This window comes from Harmonia axyridis, chromosome 4 (genome assembly GCF_914767665.1).
Source record: "Harmonia axyridis chromosome 4, icHarAxyr1.1, whole genome shotgun sequence".
NCBI lineage: Eukaryota > Metazoa > Arthropoda > Insecta > Coleoptera > Coccinellidae > Harmonia > Harmonia axyridis.
In genome coordinates, this window is record NC_059504.1 from 36,568,066 (window position 1) to 36,584,917 (window position 16,852).

A 16,852-nucleotide genomic window follows, 5' to 3' on the forward strand; every position below is an offset into this window, starting at 1 on the left:
ATTGTTATCTAATTTTTATTCGATGAAAATAAATTCCTAATTTTGAAACACAAATTCCTATTGACCAGCCGGCAGTTACGCCAATAGTTTATATTGCCTTAGTTCACACATATTGCAATAGATCTCGCTAAACGTTATATCCCCTATTTTCAAGCTCCAACCTTCCAGCCTTTGAAATTGAAATAGATATCTACATTTCTGAACTAGATATCGAGTTGACCTGGTTGAAATTGAAGTTGAAAACCTATTTCACTTGAAATAAAAGGTATTTATATTTATCAAATCGATGCGAATTTCCATAAGTAAGGACTTAATCCATTGAATACATTTGAAACAATTAATTTCGAACATCCATATGACAGGAACGATGACACAAGAATTTGATGGACAAATGAACATCTATGATGTGTTAAATATAATATTTCATAATAACCATAAAAATAATTTGTTTTTCACAACTTCAACATAAGCACCAACACTTTGTGTTGTAAGCTTTGGAAGAAAACGATAGTATAATTGGAAATAACATTTTAATAATAGCTCTTCAATATATTTTGATAAGGCACTGTCAAATGGCAATATGTACATGAGGAAGAACAACAACTTCCATGACTAGAAAGAATATTTCGAAAATATATGAAAATAAATAACTAACAATTAATACTGAACAAATATTTACATAATTTAACTGACTAATTTTGAACTCGCATTCAGATATTTACAGAAACGTTGATTTCGAAAAACAACTGTACAATAAACATATAAAAATAAAGGTTTTATCATTTTCGTCACAAGAACATCATAAATTATCGAACTGACTAAGAAGGCACACTCTTCAGGATTTGTACTTTGTAAAATGACAGAAAACGAATGGAAAATCAGTACCTATTTTCAGTCGGCATACGCATAACATTAGCGTTGCCAAGACATCCACTTTCTAAGTGTTTGGTCAGGCGAGACATCTTCGAGAAGGTCTTGTTACAATTCTTACAGGAATACTTCTTGACATCCGTATGGGTCTGCAAATGGACAATCAAATTCGATCTAAGGGCGAAAGCCCTGTTGCAGTGGGTACAAGAGAAGGGTTTTTCTCCGGTGTGGGTACGGATGTGTCCTTGCAACAACCAAGGTCGGGAAAAACCTTTTCCGCAAATCTCGCACTTGCAGGGTAGAGTGTGGGTCCTGATGTGCATCTTGAAAGCTCCCGAAGAAACGTATACTTTATCGCAGTAATTGCAGTTGAAGACTTTTTTGGGTCCATCACCAGCAGCGCAGTGGAACTGACGGTGTTTTGAGAGTCTGTAGAAGGTAGAGTAGCTCTTCCCACAATCCGGGCATTGATGTCTGTCTGCTTGACGATGTTTGTCAGCGCGAACTGTTACCATCTCAGGAGGCGGTGATGCTGTCGACGAATTTGGACTCAGCGAAGATTGGTCACTATATGGCAGAGGTTTGATGGCCAGCGGCATCATAGGGTGAGTTGGCTGATGTGGTGGCGACAAAGAACTTTCACTATAAGGTGACGATGACCTCACAACGTAGTCATGATGATGGTATCCATAAGGGTGGAATCCATAGGGGTAATGAGGAGCTGCCACACTGCTGTGCCAAGTTTGAGGAGCGTATTCAGGGCTTATAGAAGCTGGGTGGAATGGAATTGGATGGTAGATTGCTGGAGGTGAAGGTGAAGAAACTGCTGAGTTTGAAAGAGAAATTGAAGTATAATCAAAATGAGGAGAAGGAGTGTTAGTGCTGCTAGTCGGACTTGGCAGACTTGGAGAACTCGACGATGAGATTTCTTCGGTTTTTCTCAAATCCCTTGGTTTGGTGCTGAGATCTTCAGGTTCATCTATAATAGAAAAAATGAATTTAGTGACGATGTCGATAAAATTATTTCGGTTATTTTCGGAAATTTTAGCTTTTGACTGGTGGTGAAATAAAATTCATTAGTGACTACTTGAAGAATCAAAATTTCAACGCGCATCTCAAATCAACATGGACTTGTACAAACCTCTGTTTACAGAATGAAAATACAGGGTGAGTCTTTGACTTGTACATATATTTTAACCGAAGGTTCTTGAGGTCAAAAGAAACACTTTTTTCATTTACCATTTTTTCCGATTCGGCCCTGTTAAAAAGATATAGCCATTTTAAATTTTCAAAATGAGCTAATTCACCCCTGAAAACCGGAACACTGAAGTTTTCTCAAGCATAAGATATACCTCTTGAACCTTGGAAATAAGCTACTAAATTAGAAAAACCATCATAAACTCACGTTTAACATTCCATTTGTTGAACAAAGTAGTGTTTATAATCAAATAAATGAGTTATTCCAATTTCGTTGACGCTAAAGATTAAATATTCTTCTCTTGATTTCTATTTCATTTTCGATAATTATAACGAATTGAGCTCGCTACCACCCATATTAGCTCTGATACTCATATCCATTCATTCATTATATTTCATTTATATGATATCGTTGTTTATTTCGTGCAAGAATTAACCTTAAAATCTCAAATAAATAATATTCATTTATGAAAGATCCAACACAGACTATGGTAATCTGTGGTCTTAAGTTTGAATTTCAAATTTCGAGTGATGCCAAATATAAACACAGCAGTTCGGTTCGAATAATCTATGTTCTAACCTAAAATTTTCATTTACAGTTTACACTGTTATTGTTATAAGATATTTGTTATGAAATGAAGCATTTGATTTGTTCCAACTATCTCATAAAAATATTGAAATGCATCAATATTTTTGAAACCATCAGTATGAAAATATGGAAATATGTAAAATATTCTGGCTCTGTAATCAATGGAAAATGTTAGACTCCACTTGTAATCAAATTTGTTCTTAATGTGTACCTACATTATAGCCAACTTTACTACTTAATTCATCTTGATTTTGGCATTGAAAATAAATGAGAAGTATTCAATGTAAATATCCACAATAGAATATTTGGTTTCTTTTAACTCACCTAATTTGTTTTCACATTAAAACAATTATGGCCCTCTTGGAAGTATGTCAATCATAAGCTCTTAGGATGAATTTATGGAATAGCAAAAGAATAAAAGTATTCAATCTAAATCACATGAAAATTTGTCTAGTATGTACCTAGTCCTAGTGGTATGTTTCGATGTGAGTTTGAATGAGCCGAAGAAGAATACAGTATTGTTCGATAGCAGCAGTCTTTAGTGGGATATTGATTGTTGTCATTATAATGGGACTATTTTGTGAAAACTTTATTAAACATGGGTTTTATGACTAATCTGGACTTTTCAAAAAGAATGTTGATTTTAGTGAAGTATCTTCTTATTATCAGATCTGTGCCAAAGCTCAGTGATTTTTAATCAAATCGAGGAGTTGAGGTGAGCTTATTCAAATAACTTCATTTTCAAACTAAGTTGGCTAGTACTTCAATTCTTAAATCTGAGACATGACTTCATAGTAAATATTCATTTCTGTGGTTTTTTTTTCCACAATAGAACAGAGTTGCATTCAGCCAAAGTACCCAAGTTTTTGAATTTCACAGATAATTTTTTTTTTTTAAGATCAAGTTATTCGAAAACGGCGCTTTGTACGAGAAAATATGAAGAATACTTTTATTTTTCAAATTAGCCAAATATTCTTCAATGAACGTTCAAATTACTATTAAGAGTTGGTTTCTTCGAATTTCTGGTATTTTTATGGTATGTTATGTTCATAACAAAGAAACAGAAGAATGTGTATGGAATCTGGTGTTCGGAGAAGATGTATCACATCAAAAAAAAGCTATATTTCAAAAATCATTTCCTTCGATACAACCATTTACGAGATATAGCCGAAAATCACATTTTTTTAACGATTTTCAACAGCCTGTATCTTTTTAACCGGGTCGAATCGGAAAAAATTGTAAAGGAAAAAAGTGTTTCTTTTGACCTCAGGAATCTTGGGTTAAAATATATGTACAAGTCAAAGACTCACCCTGTATATTCCGTTTTCGAGAAAATTGTGGTTACCAATACCTATCCTAAGTGAATCACACTGTACCTACTCATGTTTGCATTTGAATATTTACCATTCAGATGGAAATGATTTTCTCGATGTTCATTGTTATCTTATTTTTATTCGATGAAAATAAATTCCTAATTTTGAGACACAAATTCCTGTTGACCAGCCGGCAGTTACGCCAATGGTTTATATTGCCTTAGTTCACACATATTGCAATAGATCTCGCTAAACGTTATATCCCCTATTTTCAAGCTCCAACGTTCCAGCCTTTGAAATTGAAATAGATATCTACATTTCTGAACTAGATATTTTACTGACCAAATAACAAAAAATTTTAACTACAATAAAATCACAGCCATGCTTAATTTGGATATAGAAAAGGCTTTCGACACCGTCTGGCACGAAGGTCTGATCTACAAACTTATTAAAATCAACTTTCCTCCACACCTAATTAAAATCATTCACTCATACCTCACAAATCGAACTTTCCAGGTAAGAGTAGAAAAAACGCTTTCAACAAAACTAGCATTAAGAGCAGGGGTACCACAAGGGGGCCTACTATCCCCATCACTATTCAATTATTTTATAAATGACATTCCAAAGACAAATAGTACAAAACTAAAAATTTTTGCCGATGACACTGCAATAGTGGCCGAATCATCAAATTCCAATCAAGTGAATAAATACATTCAAAATCATTTGAACGAGTTAGAAAAATATTATCAGAAATGGAAAATCAAAATTAATACGAGTAAAACTACCCTAATCCACTTCACGCATAAAAAAAAGCTTGCACCAAATCCAAATCACCTAATATTCAACGGTCAAATAATAAACAAACAAAACACGGTCAAATATTTAGGTCTCACCCTAGACAGAAAATTAAACTTCAATGACCACATAAACAACATTAGACAGAAGTGCTACATACTACTTCGCTGTCTGTACCCACTTTTGTCTAAGGGAAGCAAACTCAGCAAAAAATCAAAAATTCGAATATACAAACAATGCATCCGTCCGGTATTCCTGTATGCAGATCCAATATGGAGCAAAACTTCATTGTCAAATTTAAGAACATTACAAGTCTTACAAAATAAATTCCTTAGAATCATTCTAAATGAATCAAGGTATACACCAATCGAAGAAATTCACAAAACAGGAAACATCGAACTAATTCAGGACAAAATAAAAAACGATACTATAAAATTCTTTAAATATACTGCCAAAAAACTTGAAAAAACCAAATACCTCGGCACTACTACTTCACAAAATACTAATATTAGAATACGACATAAATTGATACATCACATTACTCTAACGTAAGAAATCCTGAAAAAATGTATCCCACCTGAGGCGAATATGTGTTTTATTTGACCCAACATACCTCTAGAAAAAAATTATACTAACCACCCAATATTGTTCATACATTATAATTTATATAAAAACATTAGGTGCGATCCCAGAGATCAGGTACTAATTTTTAATTAAAAATTTAAATTTATCTATCCTGTATATTTCTCCGTGTAAATATTCTTGTATATATAATTTAGGAAAATAATAATAAAAACGCTGAAAAGCAATATGTGTTTTATTTGAACTAGATATTGAGTTGACCTGGTTGAAATTGAAGTTTAATACCTATTCCACTCGAAATGAAAAGTATCTATATTTATCAAATCGATGCGAATTTCCATAAGTAAGGACTTAATCCATTAAATACATTTGAAACAATTAATTTCGAATATCCATATGACAGGAACGATGACACAAGAATTTGATGGACAGGTGAACATCTATGATGTGTTAAATATAATATTTCATAATAACCATAAAAATAATTTGTTTTTCACAACTTCAACATAAGCACCAACACTTTCGAAGTGGTTGAAGCCCAGATCTCTACTCTATGAGGTATCAACTATTATTGGTATCTTTTAAAAGAAAACGATTACAAAAAGATCTATATTGAAATGGAACTCTGAGAATTAATTAAATCAGTAGTTAAAGAAACTTAATGCATCCGAATGCGCAAAAAGATCATTATTTTTTGAAAATATGACATTTATTTTTTTTGAGCATATAATACGCACCAAAATCTTTAGTCATGTTGGATAAGCTGATCCGCCTGTCATTTTCAATCGAAAAAAGAATAACAAAATATCAACATTTGTTGCTGTGGCACTCAGAACAATGACTAAGATTTTGACGATTTCCATAAACCTGTCGATATCTCGAAAACTAAGACACTTAGTTATCATGCAACTGGTTGACGTAGTCTTATAGCAATAAAATGACACTCTGTATATTGTGTGTCCGTGAAGTTAACACCCACTTTTTCGAAATAAAGAATTTTTTTTCATTCGCTAGTAACTCGTTAGTAACAATTTGTAACACAAAAATTTTTGTTTGTAACTCAAGGATACTAGTAAAAAAACATCGCATTCCGCGAGGGTGCTAACTTCGTTTTTTTTTCCAATTTTTTCTATTTCTCCAAAAAAAAAATCAGTTAGAAAGTCCATCGTCACTCCTAAAATGTGAAGTTAGCACCCACTTTTTCGAAAATTAAGAATTTTTTTTTTTGCATTCGTTATTAACTATTTGTAACACAAAAATTTTCGTTTGTAACCCAACCTATAATCAAAAAATGTTACTTACAAATAGTTACTTATGAGTTACTAACGAATGCAAAAAAAAAATTCGATTTTCGAAAAAGTGGGTGCTAACTTCACAGACACTTATATTGTATACACTCAAATAGATATACTTAGCACTGAAATTCATCAATAGACGATAGACTTCCACTTACATTGTAACTAATACCATATATGTATTCACTATCATTCATCAAGTAAGTTAGTATTCTCTCCATATTGAGTAGACGTGTTTTTTGGTGCTCCTTATGATATTTATCGAGGCGAATAATTGATCGATGTTTTTCAAATTGTTTTGAATCGGAAAATAATCTTGTTGATTATTTTTCAAGACATACGAAATATTCATTTAAAAACAGTAAATGATCCAGTGAAAACCACCTCCGCTGATTATTATATTTTATGGAAAATTGTGTAAACAAGAACAATTTTGCTGAATTCTGAATATGCCAGCCAGAGGCGCACTCAAGAAGTGTTTCCCACAAAGTAAATCGGATGAAATGGAAATGAACTGTGATAAATGTGAAAACAAATTAGAAGACTTCGTCGTGTTATGCGATGGATTATGCAAGCGGAGATTTCATCCAAATTGTGCCAATTTAGCGGATGATGCGTGGACAACGATATCAAATGCTACAAATGCAAAATGGTACTGTAATCAGTACCTGTTGTACATCGAATTGATTTTGAAAAATGGTATAAACATAGCTGAAATAAAAAAACTATTTGAAGAAAAAATTGTTGATATTGAAAACAAGTTAACTGCTACAAAAAATGCTAAGCAGAATGCGAAAACAAAAACTTATGCGCAAGCTACAGGAGAGGTGTTGGTGATAAAACCTAAACGAAAGCAGGAAAGTTCAATTACCAAAGAAGCCCTAATGAAATCTTGCAACCCTGCTACCTTAGAGGTAGAAATAACCCAAGTTAAAAACATCAAAGAAGGTGGAATCCTGATCAAATGCAACAGCAAAGAAGAAGTTGAAAAAATAAGATCTGCAACTGAGAAGAAATTAAAAAGAAGTTACGATATGAGACTGCCAAACCAAATAAATCCAAGGATTAAAATAGTAGGAATAGAGGAAGATATGGATAAAGAAACAATTGAGGAAATGATTAGAAAACAAAATGCGTGCCTTATCAAAGAACATCACCTTTTAGATGTGAAAATAATCAAGAAGATGAGAACTAGATATATGGCCATTGCAGAATGCGATCCTTCGTGTTTTAGTCTTCTTGTCGAGAGAGGAAAATTGAGTATAGGGTGGTCCAGATGCAGTGTGTATGAATATATACCAGTATTCAGATGCTACAAATGTGGAAATTTTGATCACAAGGCCAGTGAGTGCACAGAAGAAGATAGATGCCTACTTTGTACGTCAGTAAGTCACAAAACTGAAAATTGTAATGAGAAAGTAAAGTGTCATAATTGTGTATCAATGAATGAAAAGTTTTCACTAAAATTGAATGTAGAACATAATATATTTGATTTGAATTGTTCAGTATATTTAAGGAAAGTTGAGGCGAAAAGAAAATATATCAAATTACCTGTTAATAATAGTCAATAACAATTAAAAATAACCAAAACGGACAACCTCATCATAGTGCATCAAAATATAAATTCTCTGAGAAATAAATTAGATTTGCTTGAAATATTTCTGATGAATGAGGAAATTGATGTACTTTGTCTTACAGAACATTATTTAACAGAGGAACTGTCAGGGTATATATCTTTAAATGGCTATAAACTAGGTAGTATATTTTGTAGAATTCTGAAAAGTTGTGGTGGTAGTGAGGTAGTGCCATATTTTGTAAAGAATCTTTAATAAACAATGTTAAAGAATTAAAAAAGATAAAGGAAATGTCAACTGAAAATATAGTAGAAATAAGTGCAATCGAGGTATATTTGACTAACAAAAAACTGTGTATTATCTCTGTATATCGCCCTCCTCACGGTGAGATATCTCCATTTCTCAAGTCATTGGAAATTATTCTAAATTCAGTCTGCAGAAACGCCAATAATGAGATCATAATTTGTGGAGATCTAAATATCTATAACCTAGGCGACGCCACTGCTAAGAGGGAACTAACAGATGTACTATCATCTTTCAACATTTCTAAATTGATAAATACTGAAACGAGGGTCGCAAAAAATTCAAAAACAGGTATAGATTATATTTGTGTAAATAATTCAGGAAATATTTTGAAATGCAACGTTATTTTTAATGGGTTATCTGATCATTCTGCACAAATTTTAACCATAAGCGAAAATATTAATAAACCTGTATTGACGCAGTATGCTAGGTCATTCACGGAACGAAATCATCATAGATTTCGATCTTATTTATTAAAAGAAACTTGGAGTGAAGTTTTCACATGTCAGGAGGTAAATGAAGCGTTTTCGAATTTTGTTGAATCTATGAAATATTACACGGATATAACATTTCCACTCAGAAAATACAAGCCAAATCTACACAACAACAGAAAATCTTGGATAACACCTGGCATTAGCACGTCATCAAAACACTTGAAAAGAATATACTGTGAATTATTAGACAGCAACTATGACGATAATATACTAAATTTATAAAAATTGGTGTTTCTTACACCAGTAGATGATAAAATTGTCAGGGATGTACTGAAAAATCTAAAAAATTCGAATAGCGTTGGAGTGGATGGCATAAATACGAAAGTTTTGAAAAGATGCGCAGATTTGATTGCCCACCCATTGGCATACCTCATAAATTTGATGTTGGATCGAGGTGTATTTCCGGAGATTCTTAAATTGGCGAAAATTGTTCCAATCTATAAAAAGGGAGATACAGAAAAAGTTGAAAATTTTAGACCTATAGGTCTACTGTCCGTCATATCTAAGATAGTTGAAAGAATTCTTTTCGATAAAATTATTTCATTCCTGACTAGTAACAATATCCTTCACAGTGCGCAACACGGATTCCTGAAAAATAGATCAACAACTACAGCCATTCACGACTTTTTGAGCAAACTATATGACAGTGAGGTAAAATGAAAACTCTAGGACCTGGTTAATCATGAATTGCTTCTCGAAAAATTGATAGCCTATGGATTAAGAGGGCAAGTAAATAATTTGCTGAGATCCTACTTGACCAACAGAGCCCAGGTAGTGGAGATAGAGGGTGTAAGATCTAAAGAAAAAAAATATAGAGTTTGGTGTTCCTCAGGGTTCTGTATTGGGACCCCTATTGTTTTTACTATTTGTAAATGACCTACCAGATATAGATGAGAGAAATTCGATTGAAATGTTTGTCGATGATATCAGCTACCTATGTAGCCATAAAAATAAAGAAGAACTCATAATGTATGCACAAAAAATGTTAGATGGATTCGTTACTTGGTTTTAGATAATAGACTGTACCTAAACATAGAAAAAACGGTATTTATCAACTTTACCCCTCGAACTAAGCTCAGCATGGAATCATTTCTGATAAAAATTAATAGTAAGAGTATACAGCAAGTTTCAGAATAGTTATTTATAATACAAGTGCAGAAGGCATTGATATTCTTCCACGAGTTCAAAATACAAAAACGAGCCACGAAGTGGCGAGTTTTGGAATAAACGAGTGGTAGAATGAGCCTTCTGTACGAGTATTATACATTATTTTCTCTAATTCATTGCATTTTCATTGAAATTAATGAAATATTTCCATAAATATAATTTAGTGATTTCAAAAGCGAGCTGTACGCATAATAGCAGGTGTTCAAAGATATAATTCATGTAGGAACATATTTATTGAGTATAGATTGCTTACAGTACCCTGTATTTATATTTTGGAAACTCTTGTGTTTGCTAAATCTAATTTGGATAGATTTCAAAAGAATAGCGATTATCATAAGTATTACACACGGCATTGTGAGAAATTTTGTATACCTAGGCATAATCTCAGTATTTGTGAACATAATCCAGCTTACTTCGGTATATTACTATACAATAAGTTACCAAACTCCATTGGAGAACTGAAAAATATTTCTGCATTCAAAAAAAACATGATAATAAATGTTATCATCATGTTAATGATTTGTTGAATGATAGTGAATTTAATTAATTGTGTACCACCTATAATATAATTGTTCAATGACTTGTCCTATATTGAATGTTCTCAATCTAAAGGATCAATAAAGATTACTACTAACTAAATTAATTGTTGAATATATCAGAAACGTTAAAATACTATCGAATAATCGATGAGAAAGATTCCTTTCGCCACCAAACCACGTCTTCATGGTCGGGCAACCCATAAAATACGTAAATCAGATCCCATTCTTCTTCTGAAAGGTGCATTACCGTTTCCATCCCCCTTATTAACGGACACAACCGAACTTTAGGGGAACAATATCTGTATAAATTTCATTCATAAGGTACAACTTTTTATTCAATCGTATCGGTTAGAACTTGTGGGACTGCTAGGTAAGTACAGGGTACCACCGCCTTTGTCACGGTAATTTGGAACCAGAAAGATCCATCTGTCCTACATCCGATATGAAACGGATGAATATGGACAAGGAACACGGGTACCTTTGAATGGGATTTTTTTATATCATAACAATACAAAAAGGTCTACCTTTTTTTACGAAGGGTGTAAGCTTTGGAAGAAAACGAAAGTATAATTGGAAATAACATTTTAATAATAGCTCTTCAATATATTTTGATAAGGCACTATCAAATGGCAATATATACATGAGGAAGAACAACAACTTCCATGACTAGAAAGAATATTTCGAAAATATATGAAAATAAATAACTAACAATTAATACTGTACAAATATTTACATAATTTAACTGACTAATTTTGAACTCGCATTCAGATATTTACAGAAACGTTGATTTCGAAAAACAACTGTACAAAAAACATATAAAAATAAAGGTTTTATCATTTTCGTCACAAGAACATCATAAATTATCGAACTGACTAAGAAGGCACACTCTTCAGGATTTGTACTTTGTAAACTGACAGAAAACGAATGGAAAATCAGTACCTATTTTCAGTCGGCATACGCATAACATTAGCGTTGCCAAGACATCCACTTTCTAAGTGTTTGGTCAGGAGAGACATCCTCGAGAAGGTCTTGTTACAATTCTTACAAGAATACTTCTTGACATCCGTATGGGTCTGCAAATGGGCCCTCAAATTCGATCTATCGGCGAAGGCTCTGTTGCAGTGGGTACAAGAGAAGGGTTTTTCTCCGGTGTGGGTACGGATGTGTCCTTGCAACAACCAAGGTCGGGAAAAAGCTTTTCCGCAAATCTCGCACTTGCAGGGTAGAGTGTGGGTCCTGATGTGCATCTTGAGAGCTCCCAAGGAAACGTATACTTTATCGCAGTACTTGCAGTTGAAGACTTTTTTGGGTCCATCACCAGCAGCACAGTGGAACTGACGGTGTTTTGAAAGTCCGGAGAAGGTAGAGTAGCTTTTCCCACAATCCGGGCATTGATGTCTGTCTGCTTGACGATGTTTTTCAGCGCGAACTGTTACCATCTCAGGAGGCGGTGATGCTGTCGACGAATTCGGACTCAGCGAAGATTGGTCACTATATGGTAGAGGTTTGATGGCCAGCGGCATCAAAGGGTGAGTTGGCTGATGTGGTGGCGACAAAGAACTTTCACTATAAGGTGACGATGACCTCACAACGTAATCATGATGATGGTATCCATAAGGGTGGAATCCATAGGGGTAATGAGGAGCTGCCACACTGCGGTGCCAAGTTTGAGGAGCGTATTCAGGGCTTATAGAAGCTGGGTGGAATGGAATTGGATGGTAGATTGCTGGAGGTGAAGGTGAAGAAACTGGTGAGTTTGAAGGAGAAATTGAAGTGTAATCAAAATAAGGTGAAGGAATGTTAGTGCTGCTAGTCGGACTTGGCAAACTTGGAGAACTCGACGATGAGATTTGTTCGGTTTTGCTCAAATCCCTTGGTTTTGTGCTGAGATCTTCAGGTTCATCTATAATAGAAAAAATGAATTTAGTGACGATGTCAACATATTTATTTCGGTTATTTTCGGAAATTTAAACTTTTGACTGTTGGTGGAATGAAATTCTTTACTGACTACTTGAAAAATCAAAAATTACTCAAGATCCAATTATCCAAAAAAATATTCAACGAATTGAATGAAAATTTTCCAAAACGTCAAGGCGTTTCAACCTACCTGATATATCATCCACAATATGCACAGGCCTCTTCTTCAAAGGACAATGAGAATAATTCTTCGCCATCATTGACACAGGCATGGTATATCCAAAATAAAAAACAGGAGACACAAAACTGTTCGTAAAATCCAATAAATAGGTATCACTATTATAACGTGTGTTCACTGAACCAACTGAAACGAACTGTTGTTAGCACATTCACGGTTCGTGGTACGACGGTTTCTGAGTTTCTCACTGTAAGCGGTTTACTCAAATAGGTGTTCCCCCACCCCTGCCAACACGTGCCGAAGAACCAATAGAACCCGTAGCGGAACTGGCTTAGCCAATGGGAGGACGGTTTATGGTTAGGGAATGTACAGGTGTGCTTTGGCTCCCGAATGGAATAGATTATAATCGTGTTTTGTTTATGTTCGTTCGGTAGGTGTAGAGATGATGTGTAATTTCGTAATTTAATTGAGTAGGTTAAGGATGACCACTGGTTGGAATTAGCTACTTGAGAATTACACAGGGAAACGTGCTAGTACGATTGACGGTAATTGGAGATTGCAATGAAACGTTAAGACAGTAAATTGATTGTTTGATACAATTGGATTAGAATATCGAATTGAGGTATTATTATCGTGATTTTTCAATTGATTTTGGGGTTTGAAATTACAAATTTATTTATTTATATACTTTAGTGAAGTGTTAGTCTTGGACAAGAGAAAATCCAGCAGACATTGGAATGTGGAAAATCTGTTACTTTCTTATTGTCGTTTTTATCAAGAAATTTCTATAAGTAAATTTATTTTCTTTTTCATATCGCAATTATCTCCACTGCTCTAGGTTGTATTGCGAACCTTTCTACATATATTATCACGTATATTTTTTGAATCGATGATTTTTTTGAACTTTATGAAAAACTTCACATCTCATTCAAGTCGAGGAATATTCCACAAATCATCTGAAAGTATTGAACCACAATTCAAAGCAGTATGAATTTGTCGAAATCTGAAGTAGGTATGTTTGGGATGGAATTAGATGAACAGATGTCAACTCCTTTGAAGTTAGATAGTTTAGAAATGCTATCGGTCCGACTTTTTGTCTTTCATTAGGTATACTCTTTCTCAAGAGGTTCAGATGTATTTATCTCTCAGAAAGGTGTTCCGGGTGATTTTTTTCAAACAAGCTTGCAAAACATCAGCTGTTGAGTTGAGATAATATTTACGTGAAGTTATTATTGGAAAAGAACTGTAGGTATAACATGCATGGTTATATTAAACAAAAACGAATTGTTTGACATAATAATGGATTTGAAAACAGAAAAAAATGAAATTAATGAAACGAATTTCTCTAGATTCTTTATAGGGTAATCATATGTAAAATATAACATCTTCGATTCTTGTTTTTCTCAAAAAAGCTTCATTAGGAAGATTGTCAGTGGAAAGATATTGTGTCAATCTTTATATTTTTCTGTAATAATGTACATCTCGAATATTTCAGGAAAATATTAAACAACACTAAATATCTCATAAGTTTTTTGAGAAAAGAATATACGAAACTTTGAGAAATTATATGGGGAGGTCCAGATTTTAGTACAATAACTTTGACGTCGGATAAAAAAACCCTTTTTATGAAAAAAATTCTATAAACATATATCCTTCGCTTTCGAGATTCAGATTGTTGAAGTTCAAAAAAATTAGTTTTTACTTATAACTCAAGTATTATTACATTCATTGTTTTAATTTTTAGATATTGAAGTCTTGATTATGTAATTTTTCGAATTAGGTATCCTGCCAAACTTATCCAGTGGCGTAGATATAGGGGAGTGGATTATTCTTTTTTTTTAGGGAAAATCTACACCATTGTCTTTTTTCGAAAAAATTGTTTCATTTCAGAATCAACAGCGCTTCATTGAAAAAAAAGGTCTCTTGAATTTTTTTCATAGAATGAACCATTTTCGAAACAATACTATCCATTAAAATCTACAAAAATTAATTTTTAAATTTTTCCATTAGTGGTAAATGAAAGTACAAAAATTGGCTAATGCATTATAACGCTTTCAGATGGCATTTATTGAGCATTTCAGAGAGAAAATTCATCAGACACTGAAACAATAAAAAATATTAAAAAAAAATTTTTATTGTTCGAGTGTCTTCCAGAAATGTTGAATTAAATGCTATATGAATGTTTATAGGATTTTTTTTCATGAAAAGAGTTCTCCTATCCGATTCCGAAGTTATTGCACTAAAATCTGGACCACCCAGTAGATACCCATATAAATTCCAAAGGGCAAATGATCGGAAAGTGTTTCATCATGTATCGAAATATAACTAGTTTTGAATTTCTATTTTTAGAATTACCTGAAATAAAAAAGTACAATTCTTAAAATTTCTTTGAAATATATTAACCCATCTACTTTCATATTTTTCTTCAATTTGTAAATGCAATCAGCCTTTAATTAGATTGTAACCCTTTTATTGTACTATGTATGTATATTATTGTCTCCCCCGCTGTTGAAGTAATCGGGGAAACATTATCATTTGAAATGAAATATAAGATTTATGTTTGAACCAAACAACAACAACATATTTGAGATACTTTCTAATTTGATTACAAAGTAATTATGAAAGTAAACAGCTTCAAAATACATTATATACTCTGCAGGTCAGGTCTTTAAATAACAAATTGGGTTAAATATAGATATTGAGTTCGAAGATAATATGCACGATAAAATAAAAAGAAAAATCAAATAAACAAATTAGACACAGGAACTGTATACAATTATAATATTGAAGAACCTGATTCATCTGATTACAGATGAAGAACTTGAGAATTCGATAACTAGAAATGCATGTTGACCCATCTGGCATCGGAATATTTGTTCATTTAAATAGCTGATTATTGAATAGGCGCTTCACGATAGATCAGTGGTGACACTAAGGGAGGCCAGGGAGGCCTCCCTTAGGCCTAAACTATACTAAAATAACAGGCTAAAATGAATACAGGATCAGCAGAACTATAATTTGATTCACTTTTGTAGTCGAAATATTGAAATTATGGAATGAATATGTAATAAGATCAGAAATAATATAAATACCTATGGACCGATTGTTGTGTTTCAATTAATGATTCATCCAGCAAAGAAGCTTGACATTTGAACCAACTATTTGACTTGAAAATCAAGTTCTTGAAAAACTACATACTTGAGCTTGACTTGATTTTATATATTTATTGCTTGACTTAATATCTAGCTACTTGATATTACATATTTGAGCTTGATATGCACGCGTCGCACGACATATATTTCTGCCATCTCGTGCGCGCTTAGACTATATAAGGGGATTCCTCGAGCGCCGATAGACTGAAGCATTTGCCAGTATGATTTTATTAGTAGTTTTCTCACATTTCTATGAAATCTATCGGTAGATTTCGGTAGTTTCAGAAATATTTTTTCAAACTTAGCCAAAATGGCCAAGGTTTTTTTTTCAACGCCAGCATCTTCAGCTTCTGTTGAAAGACAATTTTCCAGAGCTGCCCCTACAGTTACAGAAACCCGAAATAGGTTGGGCGACAATTCAATAAGATGCCTCATGTGTCTTAGATCCTGGATGGAGAATTATGAAATCAAACAAAGCCTGGAGATTTCTCAATTTTAAGAAACTTAATTCTTGTATTTTTCTTCATTTTGTTATGATTTATAGTGATTTAATTTATGACTCTATATAAAAAAAGTTGATATTTTCGGCTCTTCTATACAATAAGTTTTTTGCAGGGTTTCTTCTCATTTCATCATTTTTTTATTGATGTGATACTACACAATAAAATTGCTAAAAATCAAGTAGTTTGACATGGCTCAAGTACTTGATGAATAAATACTTGATTTGACTTGAGATTGAAAAACTTCTACTTGACTTGAGCTTGACTTGAAAACAAGTTAAGCTTAACTTTATTTGAAAACAAGTCAAGTTCAAGCCAAGTAGCTTGAAAATCAAGCCAAACCGTGAATCTCTAGTTCCAACGGGCCGAAATCCAGTACTTCTGGTT

General features: G+C 33.2%; 2 protein-coding genes across 2 annotated transcripts; one reads left to right on the forward strand and one right to left on the reverse strand.

The window, feature by feature from the left end:
- Positions 1 to 513: 513 nt before the first annotated feature.
- LOC123678699 (zinc finger protein 433-like) lies at positions 514 to 13,060 on the reverse strand. The gene is made up of 3 exons (XM_045615844.1): positions 12,826 to 13,060; positions 11,653 to 12,621; positions 514 to 1,849 (listed from the first exon to the last, which is right to left on the reverse strand). Exons 1-3 carry the CDS (start codon positions 12,905 to 12,907, stop codon positions 879 to 881), a joined length of 2,022 nt encoding a protein of 673 aa, XP_045471800.1. The 5' UTR covers positions 12,908 to 13,060; the 3' UTR covers positions 514 to 878.
- On the forward strand, positions 6,661 to 10,235 carry LOC123678041. Its single transcript, XM_045614814.1, has one exon. It carries the CDS (start codon positions 7,091 to 7,093, stop codon positions 8,210 to 8,212), a length of 1,122 nt encoding a protein of 373 aa, XP_045470770.1. The 5' UTR covers positions 6,661 to 7,090; the 3' UTR covers positions 8,213 to 10,235.
- Positions 13,061 to 16,852: the final 3,792 nt, after the last annotated feature.